The sequence below is a fragment of the Mycteria americana genome, chromosome 6 (assembly GCF_035582795.1).
Source record: "Mycteria americana isolate JAX WOST 10 ecotype Jacksonville Zoo and Gardens chromosome 6, USCA_MyAme_1.0, whole genome shotgun sequence".
NCBI lineage: Eukaryota > Metazoa > Chordata > Aves > Ciconiiformes > Ciconiidae > Mycteria > Mycteria americana.
Window position 1 is genome coordinate 31,627,547 of NC_134370.1, and position 18,491 is coordinate 31,646,037.

Here is an 18,491-nt window from a genome sequence, read left to right on the forward strand (position 1 = left end):
TGGCACTAGGAAGCCAAGTCAGAAAACAAAGGAGGACTGACTGGAATAGGGCAGAAAATCCTGAATACTTTATACTGATCATTCTTCAAGTCTATGGCAGGAAACTATTTACCTAATAATTTGCCAAGGCTTTTTTATTGAGAAGTAGTTCAAAATATTATGCCTCAAGTTAACCACTAGTATTACACTGTACTACTGTGACTTTACATTGCTATGCAATGTTCATAGAAGAGAATATTAATTTACTCCAGTGACTTAACAGTATTTTATTCTGTAGTTGGTAAGAATTTAACTGCTTGATTTATAACATGGTTAAGTTACAACAAAAACTGGTACCTTAAAGTCCTTTAAAAAAACCATAAAATTCAGCTAGAAGTGTGTAGCTGGTACAAACAGAACTCTTTCCAGAACTTTACTGTCCTCTTTCACTGCTCTGAACATAACTTTTAATGCATGGATGGTGCTTTTCATTTATTTGTTCTTATGGTGGAAAAATATGCTGAATTGTATGGCATATTAATGCCCATCCACACTTCTCTTCTGTAACCCACTGTGCTGTTGGAATAAACACCAAGACAGTGACCCTAGTCTCTCTTCTGAAATACACAGCGTAGAGAAACCTGTGCTAGCCCTTAAAGACAGCAAACACCAAAACCATTATTAGCACATCGGCATGCCTGACAATTTATTCTGGGAAGTTCTAGTCTAATATAGCTCTTATGACACATGTACCCAAGTGTGCTGGATCACAGGTTTATATTTCATCTAGGTTTTCAGAGCATATACACTACATACGTTAACTGTGGGGAATAAGAAAAACTCTAGACCAATAATCTATCCAAGCTCCAGCCTAATAAACTTAAGGTTGATCTACACAGACTTGTATGGAAGTGCCCAGAAGACGACAAACTCTCATTTCCAATCTACAAGTCCATGTGAACCATAATATTCTACAGCAGGAAATGTCTCCATCCTCTGCCCCCATTTAAAACCGAAATAAGCATATTTAAAAAAAAAAAAAAAAAAAGATGTGAAGAAAAATTTCTAATCAAGTCTGTCTGTAAGCTAGCATTGAGGAAAAAAGAATAAGTGTTTGTTTAGAAATTAGAGTATCTTTAATTAAATTCTTACTGTGGTCTTGAAACCTTTTTAGGCTAACTTGTAGCAAAAAGGACAGGTTTATTTTAACATGCAGCTCTACAACTGCCTTAAAATGATAAGAGATTGTATGAATGCTGAAGAATCAAGTCCTATTGATCTGACTTAATGTGCAGATCACCACTGCTGACACAAAGGAGAAAACAGAAACATGGCTGGGGAAACACTGACCTTTAATTTAAATACATATAGAACACTTGAAGCACAACTGAAATAAACCATTTGCAGACAAATGGCTTATGAGGAGGTAGGGAATTGTATCAGCCTAATTATACCAGAGCAAGAGCGTGTCTGTGCACGTGCCTGCATGAAAAAAAGAAAAATTTGGAATATTAAGCATATCTTCCTGTGCACAAGATCTTTTCTTGCATAGTTGCATAGTTTTCTTGTCCCTTAGAGGTAAACAGAAGAGACAGAAAGCAAACTACTGAAATTAGTGACAAAAACATGAAAGAAACAATGAGTTTCTCCCCTAAATGACAACAATAATATTTTCATTGAAAGGTTATCAGCTTCATTTACTCCAGAGTGCCATACCTGTTGAAGTTAATGTCTGGATAACTAGAATACTCAGACTTCATCTTCGCATTGCGACGTGGAAAAGTACAGAAGAAAGCATTGGCTAGAAAACTAGCAATCTGCTCCTGTGACATTGTGATCGAGTGATTCATCTTTTGTTTCAGTAGAGGTATTGGCTACCAACAAAAGAAGTGAGGGGGAGGGAGGGGCAGGGGAGAAGGGAGGGAAGGAGAGAGAAAAATAATTAGCTTACCCCTTTTAAAAGAAAAAACAGGAGCACAAAATTACATTTGTTAAATTAGAGCAAGAGTAATTTAGGCCATTGGTGAACCCTTTAATCAGCAGCACCATTAAAGTCAAGAACAGTTTATTCAAGACAATTCGGAAAAAGCTTGCTTGACAAACTGCAGATTTCTAATCAATAATAAAAAGAAAGACCAAGAAAACACAACTTATCAAACAAAACCATGGGGAGTGGAGAGGGGAAAAAAAGATAGATGGGGTGTTGCAAATCCTGGGCAATCTTAAAAACTGATGTAAACCCCCACTTTCAATAGCTGTGTAGTTAAGAACCCTTAAGGAATGCTTTCAGCTACAATAACCATGCTTTATACTTTACAAAGAAATGTGGAAGTCATGCCACAGATCATCACTCTATGACTTGCTTTGAATTTTTTTCCATCCTACTTGAAGAAATAACACTGATAATATTTGCAGAAAGTGCATGATTATCCATTCTTTTATAATCGGAATGAACAAAAAGCTCAGCTCGACTTTGGTCTTCAGTTTGGAGTTTTATTTTACTCTAGTCAGGGTTTCTTTAATATAAAAAGAAACAAAGGGACTGGGGGAACAAAAAAAACCCTGAAGTGTTATACATCTTCCATTTTATCAGGCTTTAGCCTCCTGATTTGGAATTTTTGCTCATCACATTCACAGCTTTTTTTTTTTTTAATTATGTGATAATACGGGGGGGGGGGGGGGGGGGGGGGGGGGGGCAGGGAGCAGGAATCATTCTGACTACTAACGAGTCCAGTAACAATTACGATAAATCCACTTGACAGGAGAAAGAGAACACTGTTTTCACCTCTTCTTCCAATATTCTCAGCCATCATCATTAGCCTAGCTCCAGGAGAGCTGAGCAGCTATATTTTAATCCTTTTAGTTGTGAATACAGAAATTGCTACTAATTTAGACTGTTGAATACACAGCCTTGTTCACTCCACAAAACAAACAAGTTTTCCTTCATTCTTATAACTATTACATTCACATTCACTGAATCTCATTCTGTCTCCTGGCTATTTAATTAACAAGCTATATTATGATGGCTGAAGTCACACAGCTAGAGGGAGGAAAAAAGCCTGAGAAGCTCTCTCTAGTAAGTTCTACAAGCCTATAAAAATAGGATACTTTGGACAGTATGTTACATTGGAACAAATTTAGCTTTATGTCTAACAAAAAAAATGAGTCTGACAAAGTTCTTCACAATTTACACTGCCTAACAGCACCTAATCTTTATAAAAGGCATTACTACATGAACTTGCAAGTCTTGTGCTTGACTTTGTGTTCAGAAACTTATAGCATTCTCAAAAACTTTCCCCATCAAGTGACTAGTAAAAAAATTTAAGAAATATTCATATTGTTTGAAATTATATATCTACTGTACGACCCCTGCAGCATAACAAAGTAGGGAGAGATTTTCCCTGCTCCTGTCCAACAAAATCAATTCGGAAAACTGTAACAAAGGAGCTTACAGATTAGAGTCGTTACTCTGCTAATGTGTTACCTATCATACAGCCTCACTTACTTGATCAGTCCTATTCACTTTTATCAGCTTTACTACCTACAGAACTGATTCCCATAACAATAATAAAAAATTAGTTAAGGTTTGCATGTGTGCAAGTATTGTGATGCTCTAACTAGAATAAAATATGCTCCCAAGTAAACGAAGGCTTTATGAAAATACTACTTCTAGGATTAAAAAATTTCCAAAATAACAAAATCAGATGTTTTAAGACTATTCAAGTATTTCCATTTAGAAGTGTGATTTTCAAACCTGAAAGGTTTCATGGTCATTTCATTTAAGAAAAGCAAGAAGCAACTCCAGCATATAGAATGGAAAGTATTACTGAAGTTCAGGCTAAAAATACGACAGCGAGATATATTTTTTTACATTCTATTATAACATTATAGATGTGCATTGTCTGTTCTGCTCCCTAGGCCTCAGCTACATTCAACACAAAAACTATAGCTTTTATTAAGAACATAACATGATCTTGATGTTTTGACCTTAGCCATTAGTTACAGTTTGCAGAAAAGTGGTCTGCCACAGAGCACTTAGCTAGCTGTGTCTACTTACCTGGGTGCAGATACTAGGGAGACAGAGCGCCAGCTTGACCATATCAGGAAGAATGGACTGGAACAAGTGTTGAGCCTCTGCATCTTCAAGAACCTGTTAAAAAGAAAGGGGAAAAAAGAAAAAAAAAAACAAAAAGGCTTTTTACCTCAGAAATAATGATTGTATGAAAAGTTTGTGAAAACAGGACCCATCCAAAAGAAATGAGAGAAAAAAAAATAGGTCCTATTAGCTTCGTGCAAATCTGTAGCATTTTTCATTGTAGTACCTCACTGCATTTTACCTTGCAATAATCCACTAATTGAAATACAGAAACAACTCTCAACAGTTGCAAAAAGATGTCACCAAACGCCCTAACAAGGAACCTTGAATAAGTTACCATTTGACTCTTTCCAAAGCAATGAACCAAATTCTCAATTGATAAAAATCACTACTTAACCACAACAGTACTGGAACAATTTACTTAACTTTCATATTCAGGTCATAGTCCAAGACAAGTATGTGTGACATTCTCCCGTTAAGGACATATGAAACACACTGCTGGGTCAGATCAGTGGTCCTCAGCAGCAGCAACAGGAAATGCTATGCAAGAAGAGCATGCAAGCCTGGGCACCTTCTGCTGTCCATCCCCACCATGTTCCCTCAAGTATAGCTATTGGATTACACACGTTAAAGGGTGCAGCCTGCCTGGTCCCACATGCTGAAGTTGCAATCTTTTCAGTGTCTTCCTGTAAGACAGCTGATCCTATGACTATTTTAGCTGCCCCTCTCTACCTGCTCTAACACTCTTCCTGAGAAGGAGAGACCAGAATTGACAACACTCAAAAAAATGGGTACACCAATGTTTCACAAGGCTTCTCAAAGCTTTTATACTCAAGACCAAGTCACATCAAACCCTTCTTGTCCTATTCTCAATTCCCTTTCTGACACTGTCTCACTGCCAAAGTGTATCAAGCCAATGTATTCAGAGGAAGTCCAGGATCTCTCTTCTAAGTTGCAGCTGCCAGTTCAGAGCTCAGCATCATGTACCCAGGGTTTAATGAACGCACCCACATTCATTTTTAAAAGGTGCAAAAGGTTCTTTACAGTGGGCAATGCTCTTCTAAGAAAAGCTAGGATAGGCACATGAATGGGAGGTTGTGAAGAGAAAAGCAGCATAAAGCAGTGCAGTTGCAACACGCACAGCAGCACAAAAGCATGCCATATCCTCAAAGGTCTCACATTCTGCCATATGAACAGGCTGAAGTAAGATCAAGGAGAGGAAACTATATTCTCCATCTTCCTGTGCAGTGCTGCAGTTTTTCCCCTGATCTAGGGATCCAGGCACCAGATGTGACTGGCTGTTAGATCTGCATGCTGCGTTTAAGGCAAAAAGCAAAGAGAAGACAACACACAACTTGCGCTACAGCTGGAGAACGGAAGATGAAGGTCACTGTTCAGCCTTCTGCCTCCCTTTTTCCCCTACATCTAGGGAATCTGTATTTGAGACAACTACCTTCTACCAGTTTCTTGATTAAAATAATTAAAATTCTGAAACTGTGGCTTTAAAACTATAGAATATTCTTTTTCAAGTAAAACTGTTAGAAAATAATTGGATTTACTACCAATTTCACACAAAACCAATAGCAGACAGAATGGCTGAAACAGCATCAAGATATTACCAATGTCAGTTTCTGCAACACTTAAGACTAATTGTGAAATCACAGAAAGTGATCTTTTTACTCATATAATCAAAGCTTTGTAATTCACACTTCAATGGAAAGTTTCACACAGACTTCAGAATGTAAAAAAAGATACTGGCAATTTTCTTGAGAAGAGGAAAATACGATGCCTCTGATTCAAAGCATACTGTTCCCCATAAACGCCAAGCTGAAAATATTGTTTGAAGGCTAACAGCTTCTGTTCTTCAAGATCATTAAAATAACTATAGAAGTATCTCTGCTCTATTCCCTCTCGTTCCAAGTGATATAAAGGGATAAGAGTACCCAGAAAATTAAAAAAAACCAACAAAACACAAACAAATGCTCAAATGACAAACAACTTATGCTAGGGAAGGGAGGAAAATAAAACAATTCCAATACCAACACAGTTACTTTCTATGCATTACGTATGCCGCTCATGGAGACATACAAACAAGGTTTGAATTTAAAGTTTTAAATTGAAACAAGAACTTACAAAGAACAGCGAGCCTAGGAAGCATGAAAATAATAGAGAAGGAATCCAAGTAATATACAAATTATTACTGAAAGTCAACTTTTTTTTTCCTAAGGTTAAGAAATGAACAAGATGCATATCTTTCTCTCCTGTTGTTGGCTCCATATGCACATACATATTTAGACAGTATAAGTCAGATATTGAAAATTATGACCTAACCTTTAACATCATCTGCTCTAGCAGGAAACTTTCCTCTGTTCTTAGGCACAATGTTTTTAAGTACCATAAAGTAACAAAACGAGTATTTAAAGGCTGGAATTTCAGATCTTGATACCTAAAATGAATATGTAAGTTAAATCTATTCAAAAGATGACATTTAACCTCAGATGTCTACCAGGCTGTCAAATTCTGATATTCTCTCCCCTTCGGGTAACACTTCCTCTCTTTTAAAGTTGACATATAAATAGTGGCTGCTATGCTTTGCTGACTGCCACAAACTATACAGTATCACTTATCTGGTGACATATTACGGCACTGGACTTTGTCATAGCTGTCAAGACTTCAACCTTTTCTTTATGCTCCTTTGAAAACAATATAATAATAGTATGAGACAATTTCTTCCCCAAACAGAAGAAGGGCCAGCAATTGCACAGCTCAGCTCTGATATAAAATGCGTAACTACAAAGTTCACTTCTTAAACTCTGAAATTCTACTTTTCCTTCTCCTTACCTTCCTAATGTACCAGAACACATTCTCCTCTCTACATTATTCCTATGCATGACTTTTACTAGACCTCCACTAAGGAAAACATCAAAATTTGGAGCTGTTAATGCCCAAAAGTGTTCTCATTGGACTTCAGACAGATTATTCTTACATGTAAATGACAAGTAAGGTGGGGTTTTTTTTTTTGCGAAAAGCTTTGGGTGCCATAGAAACCTTACTATGTTTTCACAAGATAAGTCACTTAAAGGACCCCACAACTTTAAAAAGATGATCATTGTGAGTGCTAAGTTCACAGAGCTTGTCAAGAAACTCCTAACTCTGCATTGTTCTCTAATCAAACCACCAAGCAGCCTAAGCATCCCTGTTTTGAGTAATCCCCTATTTAGGCAAAGGTCTCCTAAATATTGCAGGGAAGCAAATCAATAGTTTTCAAGCTCAAACATAGTTTGTTTCTTCCCAGAAGTTCGTAACTTCACAAAATAGCTGCTGCAGTGAGTGATCTAAGAACTCTGTTGTTCAACTGCAGGTGCTATTTTTTGTTTTCTGTTTGTTTTTTTTTAAACAAACAAACAAACAAAACAAACCTTTCTCCCTAAAAATAACTCTTTGGGGAACTATTTAGTCCTGTGCTTCCCATTTATATCTTGAGGCTATAACCCATTATTGAACAGTGGCAATAAGCCAGAAATATGTATCCTTCCTTGCTTTAAGTTTCTAAAAAAACTAAGTAACTTGAGTCATGGCCACATCCATGTAATCATAACTCCCCCTTTCTGCCCATGGACTCCTCCTGTACAGGTAACATTCCTGTGAGGTTTCTATGAAAAAGAACACCTGCAAACCCCTGGCTGCTTGGCCCTCATCCTCTTTTGACCACTAAACCAGCATGCCACCACATTTGCAGCTTTGTAGACCAGCCACTGTCACTGCATATTCTCAGCTACGCTCAGTGCAACACAGAGCCTGGTGTTATCTGTGACAGTCTTTTCAGACATTGAAAGCAGCAAAAAAAGAACACTCAATCATGGAAAGTAAACGGATTCCAGGACATGGAATGCTGACACCACAGCTACATCTGACAGACATCCCACAATGCAAATGCCAAACTGGGAGAACCTAGCAACAGTACAGAAAATACCTGGTCACAGAACTGAATGAAGATTTATTTAGAAGGAAACTCTTCAGGAAGCAGTGACTTGTACTGATGTAAAATCCAGCATATTTAGAGTCACATTACGTATTTGTACTGATGTAAAATCCAGCATATTTAGAGTCACATTACATATTCTACTTATTTGTTGCTGCTGAAAGAGGGATGTGTTATTCTATCTCCCCAAATACACACATACCCCCACCACATTTCACCAGTTCCCATGTTCATCTGATAATTTCCTGAGAGATCCTTCAGCTTGCTAACACTACAGGAAAATAACTTGGGGGGGGTGGGTGGGGTGGGGGGTGTTAGTCTTCCTCTGCATTAATAAGTCGAACCAGCCTACCAAAAAGTCATGCATTATTAGATGCTGCGCAGGGTGGATGGTAGGTGAAGCAGAACCAGTCACACCCTTGTCAATGGGCTACAAAGGCAGATACCAGTTACAACTCTTCTCACTGAAAAAGCAGTAATATTCTAGTTAGTATGAAGCTGTTACAACAAGCACCTCACTTTGAAGTAAGTCTCCTAGTAAGGAGCATCTGTATTGATTCAGTAATGTGCTTTTAACTGTGTACAATCTTTTCCAAGGCTACAACTATGCAAAGATTAAGAGAAAGGATTGGATTTCCATTGTTAAAAAAATATTTGTTTTATAACTTAAGGAATTCTAAAATACGAAATGGTTGTCAACAATTTTTGATGCAGGAATACATTAAGTATCCTAGCAATTTTGTTTCTAAACAATTGATCAGTTTCTCCTTTCCTTATTATGCATACATGTCCTTTGCAGCTTCCTTCAGGATTTGAAATAAAAAACAAAAATATTATTGTTGACTTTATTTGTAGTCCTCCAATCATGCAAAAAATTATTTAGGAATTAAATAAAAGCAGGGGTTATACCCTGAGGGAAAAGTATATGGAATCAGAGTTGCAAAGCATGACTTGCCTTTTGCCAAAGAAATCACTTGGCGATTTCATCAGTATTTGGAGTGACTGATTAAATGAACATGACTTAGGGCTCCAATTCATAAGATGCAAATGGTTCAGTGAGCCGTAGCAGAGGTAAGAGCTCTTGGCCAAACTTGTATTGCAATTTTGCAAAATGAACATTTATACTGCAGCAGAGAGGCCTGACGAAATGCCGCCATAACTAATGGCCTCTTGTCACTATAAACCAGTCCTCCAAAACGTAATGAACGAGTACGCCTGACAGTCCTAATAAGAAGGATCTGAGGTAGCATGGGGTGATAGTGATGGTAGAGAGTTTAAATCTAAATCTGACAGCTCATCAAACCAAACAAACTGCACATACAGAACACAAATCTGGACAGCTCTATCTATCACATGGGAAGGTAGAGTCATCATGCCAACAGGCAACCAGCATGCTAAGACAGCAATGGCTTAATGTTTTCAATTTGTTTGGTTTTATTTCCCCACGCTAACTTTTGTGGCAGGACAAGGACCAACTGAACCACGTTCCTAAAGATGAAGGGGAAAACCAGAGTGCTTCCTTCAGACTGTGTGTCTTTTATTTCCTAATTCTAATAGATTTTGACCTTCTGACTTTTTCCTTCCCAGCTGCCGTAATACCTCATGCGCTTTCTTAGAATTACTTTGTTTCAGTTTGTGTTTGTAAGTACTCCGTACCATCAGTTACTATACTGAACTGTCTTTCCAGTAACAGCTTTCCTAATTATTTTAATGTAAGATATAATATGGTTAGAGGTAGTAATAGCCTCCTAACTAATTAGACAAACTGTGTAACTTCTATGTACTCTATTCACAGTAAGTTCATTCTCTCAAATTTCAGTTTTTTGGTTTTCATTATCTTCAATTTGTCTCAAATAAAAACATATCTCTGTACATTTTTACAGGGCATTAAGATCCATATGATGAATACTTCCAAGCTGAAAAACTTGGTTGCAAATAGAGGCGTAGCATATAAGGACATATACAGCCTACCTAGATGTAACATCATTATTAAACCTCCTTCAAGTCTGCAATTCAAAGGAAATAACAAAGACAGACGTGAACAAAGCAATACTATTCACATTCTCACAAAGAGAAAGATTTGCTTGGTGCCACATGCAAGGAATATGCAGGTGGAACATGCTACAAAGTCTAAGACAACTCGGAATGGTCTCCTGAAAAAAATTTGATCAACTTTTGTAATTTTGCAATTTTGATGAGGATAACAGGGAAAGCAAAAAACTGAAAAAAAGTAATAAAATATATTTGGGGAACAAAGACAATAGGAACTTGTGTTTGAAGGCTTAATTTCTTTTTAAGACTGTTAACAGTCTTGTTCTACCCATAAGCATTTAAAATGCTGCTTTTTGTCATTCAATGCATAGACTGTACCTCCCTTCCAAAGGCTCCCATTTCACTGTCAAATGAGATGTAAGAGTTCAATTGTGCTCTTGCACTATTCTACAAGATATTGGTTCTTGTGCATTTTTGGATAACGTTAACAATTTCAATTTCCCACTTTTTTTTTTTTTAATGTGTATTCCACAGAAGAACCTCCCAGGCATCCTGAGCTATCTCCCTCACTATTCCCCTCCAGCTAAAACTTTCCTTTGAGATAACGCTTATACAAAAACTTAAGCGTACTTAAGCAATCACAACATGTGGCTGCTCCTTTATTGCACTAAGCAACATTGTCTTCATTTTCTCTTCCTTCCAGAGCAGCCTGTACTTATTTACGTGTTCTCCTGTCTCATACAGAAGTCACATGCTTTTTGTATGCTGCTTATATAACACTTAAACATGGTGGAGTCTAGATCCACGACTAGAACTCCTCGGTGCCAACAGAACAACCAAGCCACCGTCTATGACATTTAAGTCTTTTACCTGAAAGTAAACCAACCTCATGCTGCCAACCTGTACTTCCTTTCTTCCCCTAATCCTTGTCATAAGTGCTTTTAAACATTATAGAATCCTAGAAGTAGACTCTCTCAATCTGTTATTTGGAACAGCTGGGAAAAAAACCCAACAAACAAACAAACAAAAAACCCCACACAAAAAAACCCCAAAAGCCTAAACAAGTTCTTATTGGGTGACTTTGAAAACTAATATGTTAACTTAATACACCTCCAAAAAAACCAAGCTTCACTAAGTCATACTCTCTACAAAGCCTTTTCTTCTGGACAGGGAGTAGATGAATTCTACTTAAACACATTGTGCCACAACTATCAGTGTATCTGATACCTAGACAGAGACACGAGGCTGCAGCCCACTAACTTGCATGCCTATGTAAAACAGACTCTTTGTCATAATGTAAAATATTACACATATAAACAAGATTGAAACCTAGAAGCAAAGTGGGAGTTGGGGGGTGGGGATTTTAGTTCCCATTTCATTAAGTTATTGAACTTCCAAAACTGCAGGAGAGAATAAACTCTCATCTGTCTCCTTTAGTTCCCTTACAAAACTAATTCAGTAAGAAACACACTTAGCTGTCAAATCCATCCCATTTCTGGAGCACTTGTCTGATTAGAAACCAGAGGAAGGACAAAGTAATCTTTGGAGGGAAGGGGCGGGGGGAACAAACATAACACTGGATTATGCAGAGAAAAACCTTATTTGAGAAGAAGAATGCTTCTGACATTTATCAAAACCACAAACTGACACTGCAAAAGGAAAAAGGAAGACAGCTTACAAGGCAGAGGTTAATTCAATTTTGTTTAATTCTCCTCCCTCCCCAGGCTCATTCACGTCTTCTGCCAATCGAACCCTGGAATGATCTCTCAGGTGTATCATTCCTAACAATGGCAGCTTTGTTCTCAAAGCTTTTCAACATTCTAAATAAAATCTGAGAGAAAAATGTATATTTATATTTCCATTTCCATCTCCTCTTAATGGTTTTAGAAGCCCAGTTTATACTTCTAAGGTACTGGAAAACTAACCTCAATCATTTTCACTACCAATGAGTGAAACCTCAGCCCTGATTCTCTACAGGCCACCAACAGACTTTACCTGCATGTTCTTGCAGAGAGATTCTATCATGAGTAGAAGCATTACAAACATTTCCAAAGCACTGGCAGAGTCCTGGGAATAAAAGTCAAATACTGCTTTCTAAATGCTTTTGAGTTACTCTTGGGAAGTACAAACTAGTGGAAAGGACAATGACCTTGTTTCTACAGCAGGGCTGTAACATGGGGGGGGCGGGGAGTATCTTTCATTTGACTGACACAAGCTAAGGGTAAAAACAATGTTTCCAGGTTCATTCAAAATTTTTACCTCTCTAAACACAGTACTTGAAGAAAAAAAAAAAAATCATAGAATCATAGAATAGTTTGGGTTGGAAGGGACCTTTACAGGTCATCAAGTCCACTTCCCCCCCCCCCCCCCCCCCCCCCCCCAATGAGCAGGGACATCTTCAACTAGATAGGTTGCTCAGAGCCCCATCCAACCTGACCCTGAATGTTTCCAGGGATGGGGCCTCTACCACCTCTCTGGGCAACCTGTGCAAGTGTTTCACCATCCTCATTGTAAAAAATTTCTTCCTTGTATCTAGTCTAAATCTACCCTCTTTTAGTTTAAGACCATTTCCCTTTGCCCTATCGCAACAGGCCCTGCTAAAAAGTTTGTCCCCATCTTCTGTATAAGCCCCCTTTAAGTACTGAAAGGCTGCAATAAGGTCTCCCTGGAGCCTTCTTGTCTCCAGGCTGAAGGACCCCAACTCTCTCAGCCTGTCCTCGCAGGAGAGGTGTTCCATCTCTCCGGCCATTTTTGTGGCCCTCCTCTGGACCCACTCCAACAGGTCCATGTCTTTCCTGTGCTGAGGGCTCCAGAGCTGGACGCAGTACTCCAGGTGGGGCCTCACCAGAGCACAGCAGAGGAGCAGAATCACCTCCCTCGACCTGCTGGCCACGCTTCTTTTGATGCAGCCCAGGATACAGTTGGCCTTCTGGGCTGCGAGCGCACACTGTCGGCTCATGTCCAGCTTTTTGTCCACCAGTACACCCAAGTCCTTCTCTCTCCTTCTCCCAGGCTGCCCTCAAAATTCCTTCATCCCCCAGCCTGTATTGATACCAGGAGTTGTCCTGACCTGGGTGCAGGACCCTGCACACTTGGTCTCATTGAACCTCATCAGGTTCACATGGGCCCACTTCTCCAGCTTGTCCAGGTCCCTCTGGATGGCATCCTGTCCCTCAGGCATGTCAACCACACCACTCAGCTTGGTGTTGTCTGCAAACTTGCTGAGGGTGCACTCAACCCCACTGTCTATGTCATTGATGAACATGTTAAACATTACTGGTCCCAATACGGATCCCTAAGGATCACCATTTGTCCCCAATCTCCATCTGGACATCGAGCCATTGACCACTACCCTCTGGATGTGACCATCCAACCAATTCCTCATCCACCAAACAGTCCACCTATCAAATTCGTACCCCTCCAATTTAGAGAGAAGGATGTTGTGGGGGACCGTGTCACAGGCCTTACAGAAGTCCAGATAGAAGACATCTGTAGCTCGTCCTTTATCCACTGATGTAATCACTCCATCATAGAAGGCCATTAGGTTGGTCAGGCAGGACTTGCCCTTGGTGAAGTCATGCTGGCTGTCTTGAATCACCTCCCTGTCCTCCATGTGCCTTAGCATAGCTTCTAGGAGGATCTGTTCCATGATCTTCCCAGGCACAGAGGTGAGTGTTTAATAATTCCATGATTTTAAAAACATCGGCTGAGAACCATAGTGTGGAAGCATTCAAAAGCTGTCAAATACTTTACTACAACTTTTTTCCACCACTTTTGAAACCAATAACTTTGGCACTAAAAACTTCATGAGACAACATAGTTATTGTCCTTATAAAAGCTTTTTTTTTTTTTGTACTGTTAAGGAAAATACAAGTCAAGCACAGACAGAAGGCAAAAAAAGAAGGATCAACTAAAGACAACACAATAGCATTGTAGATTTAATCAAATCTATAGACTATTTTTTGCTTGGTTGTCAGAACTATAGACTCAAAATAACCAGTATCTTGAGAAAAATATCCAGTAATTAAGATTATATTGGCCAAATAAGACCCTCAGACCATCTCCAGGGTACACACTCTGCCACCTTTGCAAACCTGCTCTTTAAAGAATGCATGGCAACTAATAACAAACTCTGCAAGGAAGCAATATAAACAAATTCAGTTTTTCAGATGAAAAAGCATGAGAAGAATTGTGAATATAGTTACAATACACTTCATTTATGCCTTCATAGTCATCCTAACAATGGCAATGCCTCCATCATTTCCCTACTTCCATGTATGCTTTTTCAGAGAGCGTTTCTCTTTGAAAGCTTTGACCATCATCAGGTTTTTTTTTAATTCTAACTGCTCCAGACATTTAAAAAAAAATCTAAAGGCACAAAGCAGCTAAGGAAAGCCACCACAACCAAAAGGAGCTTCTCTTAGTCATTTGGGATAGATAGGTGAGCACAGATAGAAGACGATTTAGACATAATCCAATGGAATCAAAGAAATACATTCATCAGCCCCCTACTCCCAAAACAAAAAAAGCAACTATCAGAAGATAGCTTTTAAAACCAGAACATTCATATTTACCAGATTTTTTTTTTCTTTTCTTTTTTCAACAGGAATGTTCTCAATACAGTGAAAAACTATGGCAGAGATCCTCAGGATAATGCTTTGAGACAATGTAAAGATATAAGTATCCACAAACACTTAAGACACAATATAATTAAAACTCTACACCTCGTATGCATAGATATCCCTTCCCTGGTAATTCTGAGTCAATAGTCTGATGCAATAGTCATTGCAATGGTGCTTACAAAACACCACTTAAAAGATACTCAACTGTTTTGCTGAGAATAAGCCTGTAATTCAGTACTCAATGCTATTTCTCCTCTCCTATTTCTCCTCACAATGCTTAGCTTCTAATGTTTTGAATGTGTACAAGATGCATATTCCCCCCATGCCAGAAAAGCTCTCATTTTGTTCAATATGGGGACAAATTCCTTTCCGCTACTGTGAAAAGAAAACCTTTCATGGCACACTGAAAAGACCTTTTCAGTTTAGATTTTAAAAAGGTAATCTGATGTAATGTAAATTGTTTGAAAACATCTGGGCTAGAATGAAATCCAGCAAGGAGCAATGGATAGGCTATTTTCAGCCTTGGGACACTTCAATTCTTGCTTAAAAGCCTACATTTGTAGTGCTGACATCTCTGTACAATGCTCACTTATGTTACTACTGTCCAGACAATTATAAAAATGGTTTTTCAAAAACTCAGTCACCAGAACAATTTGGTACTTTAAAATTCCTTCTATTCCAGTATCACTGATTACAGCAATCATTTTTTCAAGCAGGTCATTCAAACAACAAAACACACAGGAAAGACTGACATAGTTCATAAGACCTGCTAGGAGACAAGAGTGGGGTGTAAAGCCTTATTAGAACATAAAAATCTCCCAAGATATGCACGTACTTAACAGTAGTGGGTGTTCTTAAACAGTTTGCTCTTTTTCAAATGAGTGAAAATCCAGAGCTCAACCATAATCCAACTAGACTATAGTACGGTCGCAACATCTTCAGATGTTGCATTCACAGTCTTTTTTTAGATGAAAAATGGAAATAATGGTAAAAAAATGTAAGTATAATTTCCAAAATTGTCCAGGTAATTTCCAAAATTTCTTAAAGTTATTAACTTTAAGGTTATTAAATTAAGATTATTAAGATTAAGACCACAGACACTTAAAGGCTGTGTGGTTCTGTGGCTGTTTGAAATTTTGCAATTGAAGTAGAGTATTTCATTCACAAGACAGTTCTTAATGTCATTCAAATCAGCTCAGTGATCTCAAAACACAACCAATTCTTCTTAGAGAAGAAGCAAACATACTGCCAATATTTGCACATCCGATTTTTCTGCTCAGTTCTCAGACATTTAATATGCTCTGTCTTAACTCAATTACTTGCATCTGACATTTTCTGAAAGTAAGTTCAGGCCAAATGTACTAGTATACTACGTAGCAACATACATTCAAATGAGAAACTATAGTTTGGCAAAAAAATGCACTAAGCAGATTCTGTAGATATCATCCCAGGTTTTACTAGGTTTATGCCACAACTCAGCAATTCAACAACACATATTTGTAGGTTTTCAGTGAAATATAAGAGTTTTCTTCTATTTATTTTAATTATTCCTAAATGCAAAGCATTGACTAACAGAAACAAGAATCATTGTAATATGCTCCACCACTCCTCACTTTAAGAATATTCTCCTATATTCTGGAATCTGCGCAGAACACCTGCAGTAGGAAAAAAAAAAGTGATATCTTAGAAAAAGTGTGTGCACATATCCATGTGAATATTGCTAGGCCAAAATTTAAATAGTAAGGATTTGTGCAAATGAAAAATAATTTCTAGTACAATAATTAACTTCAATTTTTCAAGAAAAGGAAACCGGACTTTTGGAAGAGCAAAACATCTGTAATATGGATGTGTGATATTTATGGAAAATAGAAAGTTATATTTATAAATGAATTTATTTACATATTTCTTGCATATTATATACTAACAAGTTTATGTATTTGTAAGTTACATTTATAGAAGATTTGAAAGGTATTAAGTGAGGTTCTAGAAATTTACAGATAGACACTTGCATGTAAAAGCAGACAGTAACAAAGCCTCACATCCTGACTGTTCCGGACTTCTAAAAGGACCTAGCATCCAGAAGTATGATCATCATGCAAGTTTTAATGGAAGGAAGCAGGGAGGAATGGGACTCCTTTTCTAATCCTGTTTCAAAACTAATTACAGCTGTAATTGTAAGACAAACATTTTTAATAACCCATATTCTGTATCATGTAAAAGCATAACTAAAGGGTGAAGAAAAATAGCAATATATTCCTTCAGATTTTTATCAGGTTTTAGGATAAGCTGAGATTTGCGCCATAAAAAAATACCTGCTAACAGTCAGTTTTGAGGCTAAAACCAGTGAACTCATGCTTGACTGGAAAAGGAGAAAAAAGAGCACAGATAAAGTGGTCTGCTACATTCTTCCTTTTCCTTCATGCTGAAGATTCTTCTCTGCAATTAAGTATAGACAGGAGAAGAGACTGGTCTTTTTAAAAAGCATTATCATGTTTCTTTCAACCTCATGGAAAAATCCAAATGTAAAAGTTATACAGCTTCCTTCATAGTAGAAAAGGATTTCCTGAATGCTGAATTTGTATGGGAATCAACAGCAAATATGCAGGTCCTGGTCATTAAATAGATTGATTGGCTTCAAACAGTTTTCCCTAAAGACAAAAAGACCACAAGACATCCATAAACAGGCACCGCAGACAAACACACATGCTTTTTTCCTACACTAAAAGCCAAATCTAACAGTTGGAAACTGAGTATTATACAGTGGAAAATGAGATACTGTCTTTGTAAAGATACCAATAGCATATCCCCTTTAAGTCTTCCTATTTGCATCAAGTAAGCACCAAGGGTTTCAAGTTCCGCAGAGAGCCTGCAAAAATGAATTTTAAAAGGCATAAGTGCCTTCAAGTGAGGTTCATTTAAAATGTCAATTACCTTTATTATTTTGTCCTCCTAAAAGAGGCTAATGTATAGATCTCCGTGCCTTTCTGTCAGCAACGTCTCATATTGGTACCACACCACAATGGGGCCTGCATGACAAGGCCACTTCTGCCTCTCAACTTCAACCCAGCAAAGTTATAAAAATGTAAAAATAGACAAAAGTTCATGAAAAGCCATCAAAAAGAGATACCTAGAAAAGTCTAACAGCAAGAAAAGCAAATAATCAGCAGCACTTCCTCACAACGCTCTTTACTTGCAGTTTCAGAAATTTCCAAAGTCCATCACAGTATCTGTGTAGATGTCAATGGGATCTTTCTCCAGCAATTTCTCCAAATCCCTTCAAAACCTGATGTAAAGCCATAGCATCCTCTACATCCCCTGACAAGGAGTTCCACAGCCTTTTATTCAGTATCTAAATAAGTAATTACTTTTGTGTGGTTTTGAAACCCTTACCTGCTAGGAACACTCATCTAGTGTCCCTTAACTGTTGTACTACAAGAATGAACAGTCATTTCCTCTTCACCCTCTCCTACATTCCTTTTGAACACCACTGTTATACCCATTCCTCGCTTCCCTCTTAACTAAGATGAAAAGATGAAACAGTCCTAGCTTATTTAGACGTTCTTCTTACGGAAACTATCACATACCTTTACACCATTCCTGACTCCTCTTATTGTATCTTCTCCATTTCACAGACACAAACTTTCCACCAAGATGATGAAGCTCAGAGTCCAGACAAACATAAAAATAGTTATGGATACAATGTGAACATCTGCAAGATGTATTGTGATCTATTTTTCAGATGACTCACAGAAGCTCAGAGACAATCACTGTCTATGCCACACAAATTTACCTAATCTCCAATCTTCAGTCTATGCTTCTT

General features: G+C 37.9%; 1 protein-coding gene across 6 annotated transcripts in view; it reads right to left on the reverse strand.

The window, feature by feature from the left end:
• The window catches only part of PARG (poly(ADP-ribose) glycohydrolase), a 72,020-nt gene that overhangs the window by 35,156 nt on the left and 18,373 nt on the right, over positions 1–18,491 (reverse strand). For all 6 annotated transcript variants that reach the window (XR_012776173.1, XM_075505220.1, XM_075505218.1 and 3 more), the window contains 2 exons: positions 4,037–4,129; positions 1,696–1,853 (listed from right to left, as the gene is read on the reverse strand). Coding sequence is in view for 5 of the 6 variants with exons in the window: in XM_075505220.1 (XP_075361335.1) it covers positions 1,696–1,853; positions 4,037–4,129 (251 nt within the window). In the remaining variant the exon portion in view is untranslated. The remainder of the gene's footprint in view (positions 1–1,695; positions 1,854–4,036; positions 4,130–18,491) is intronic.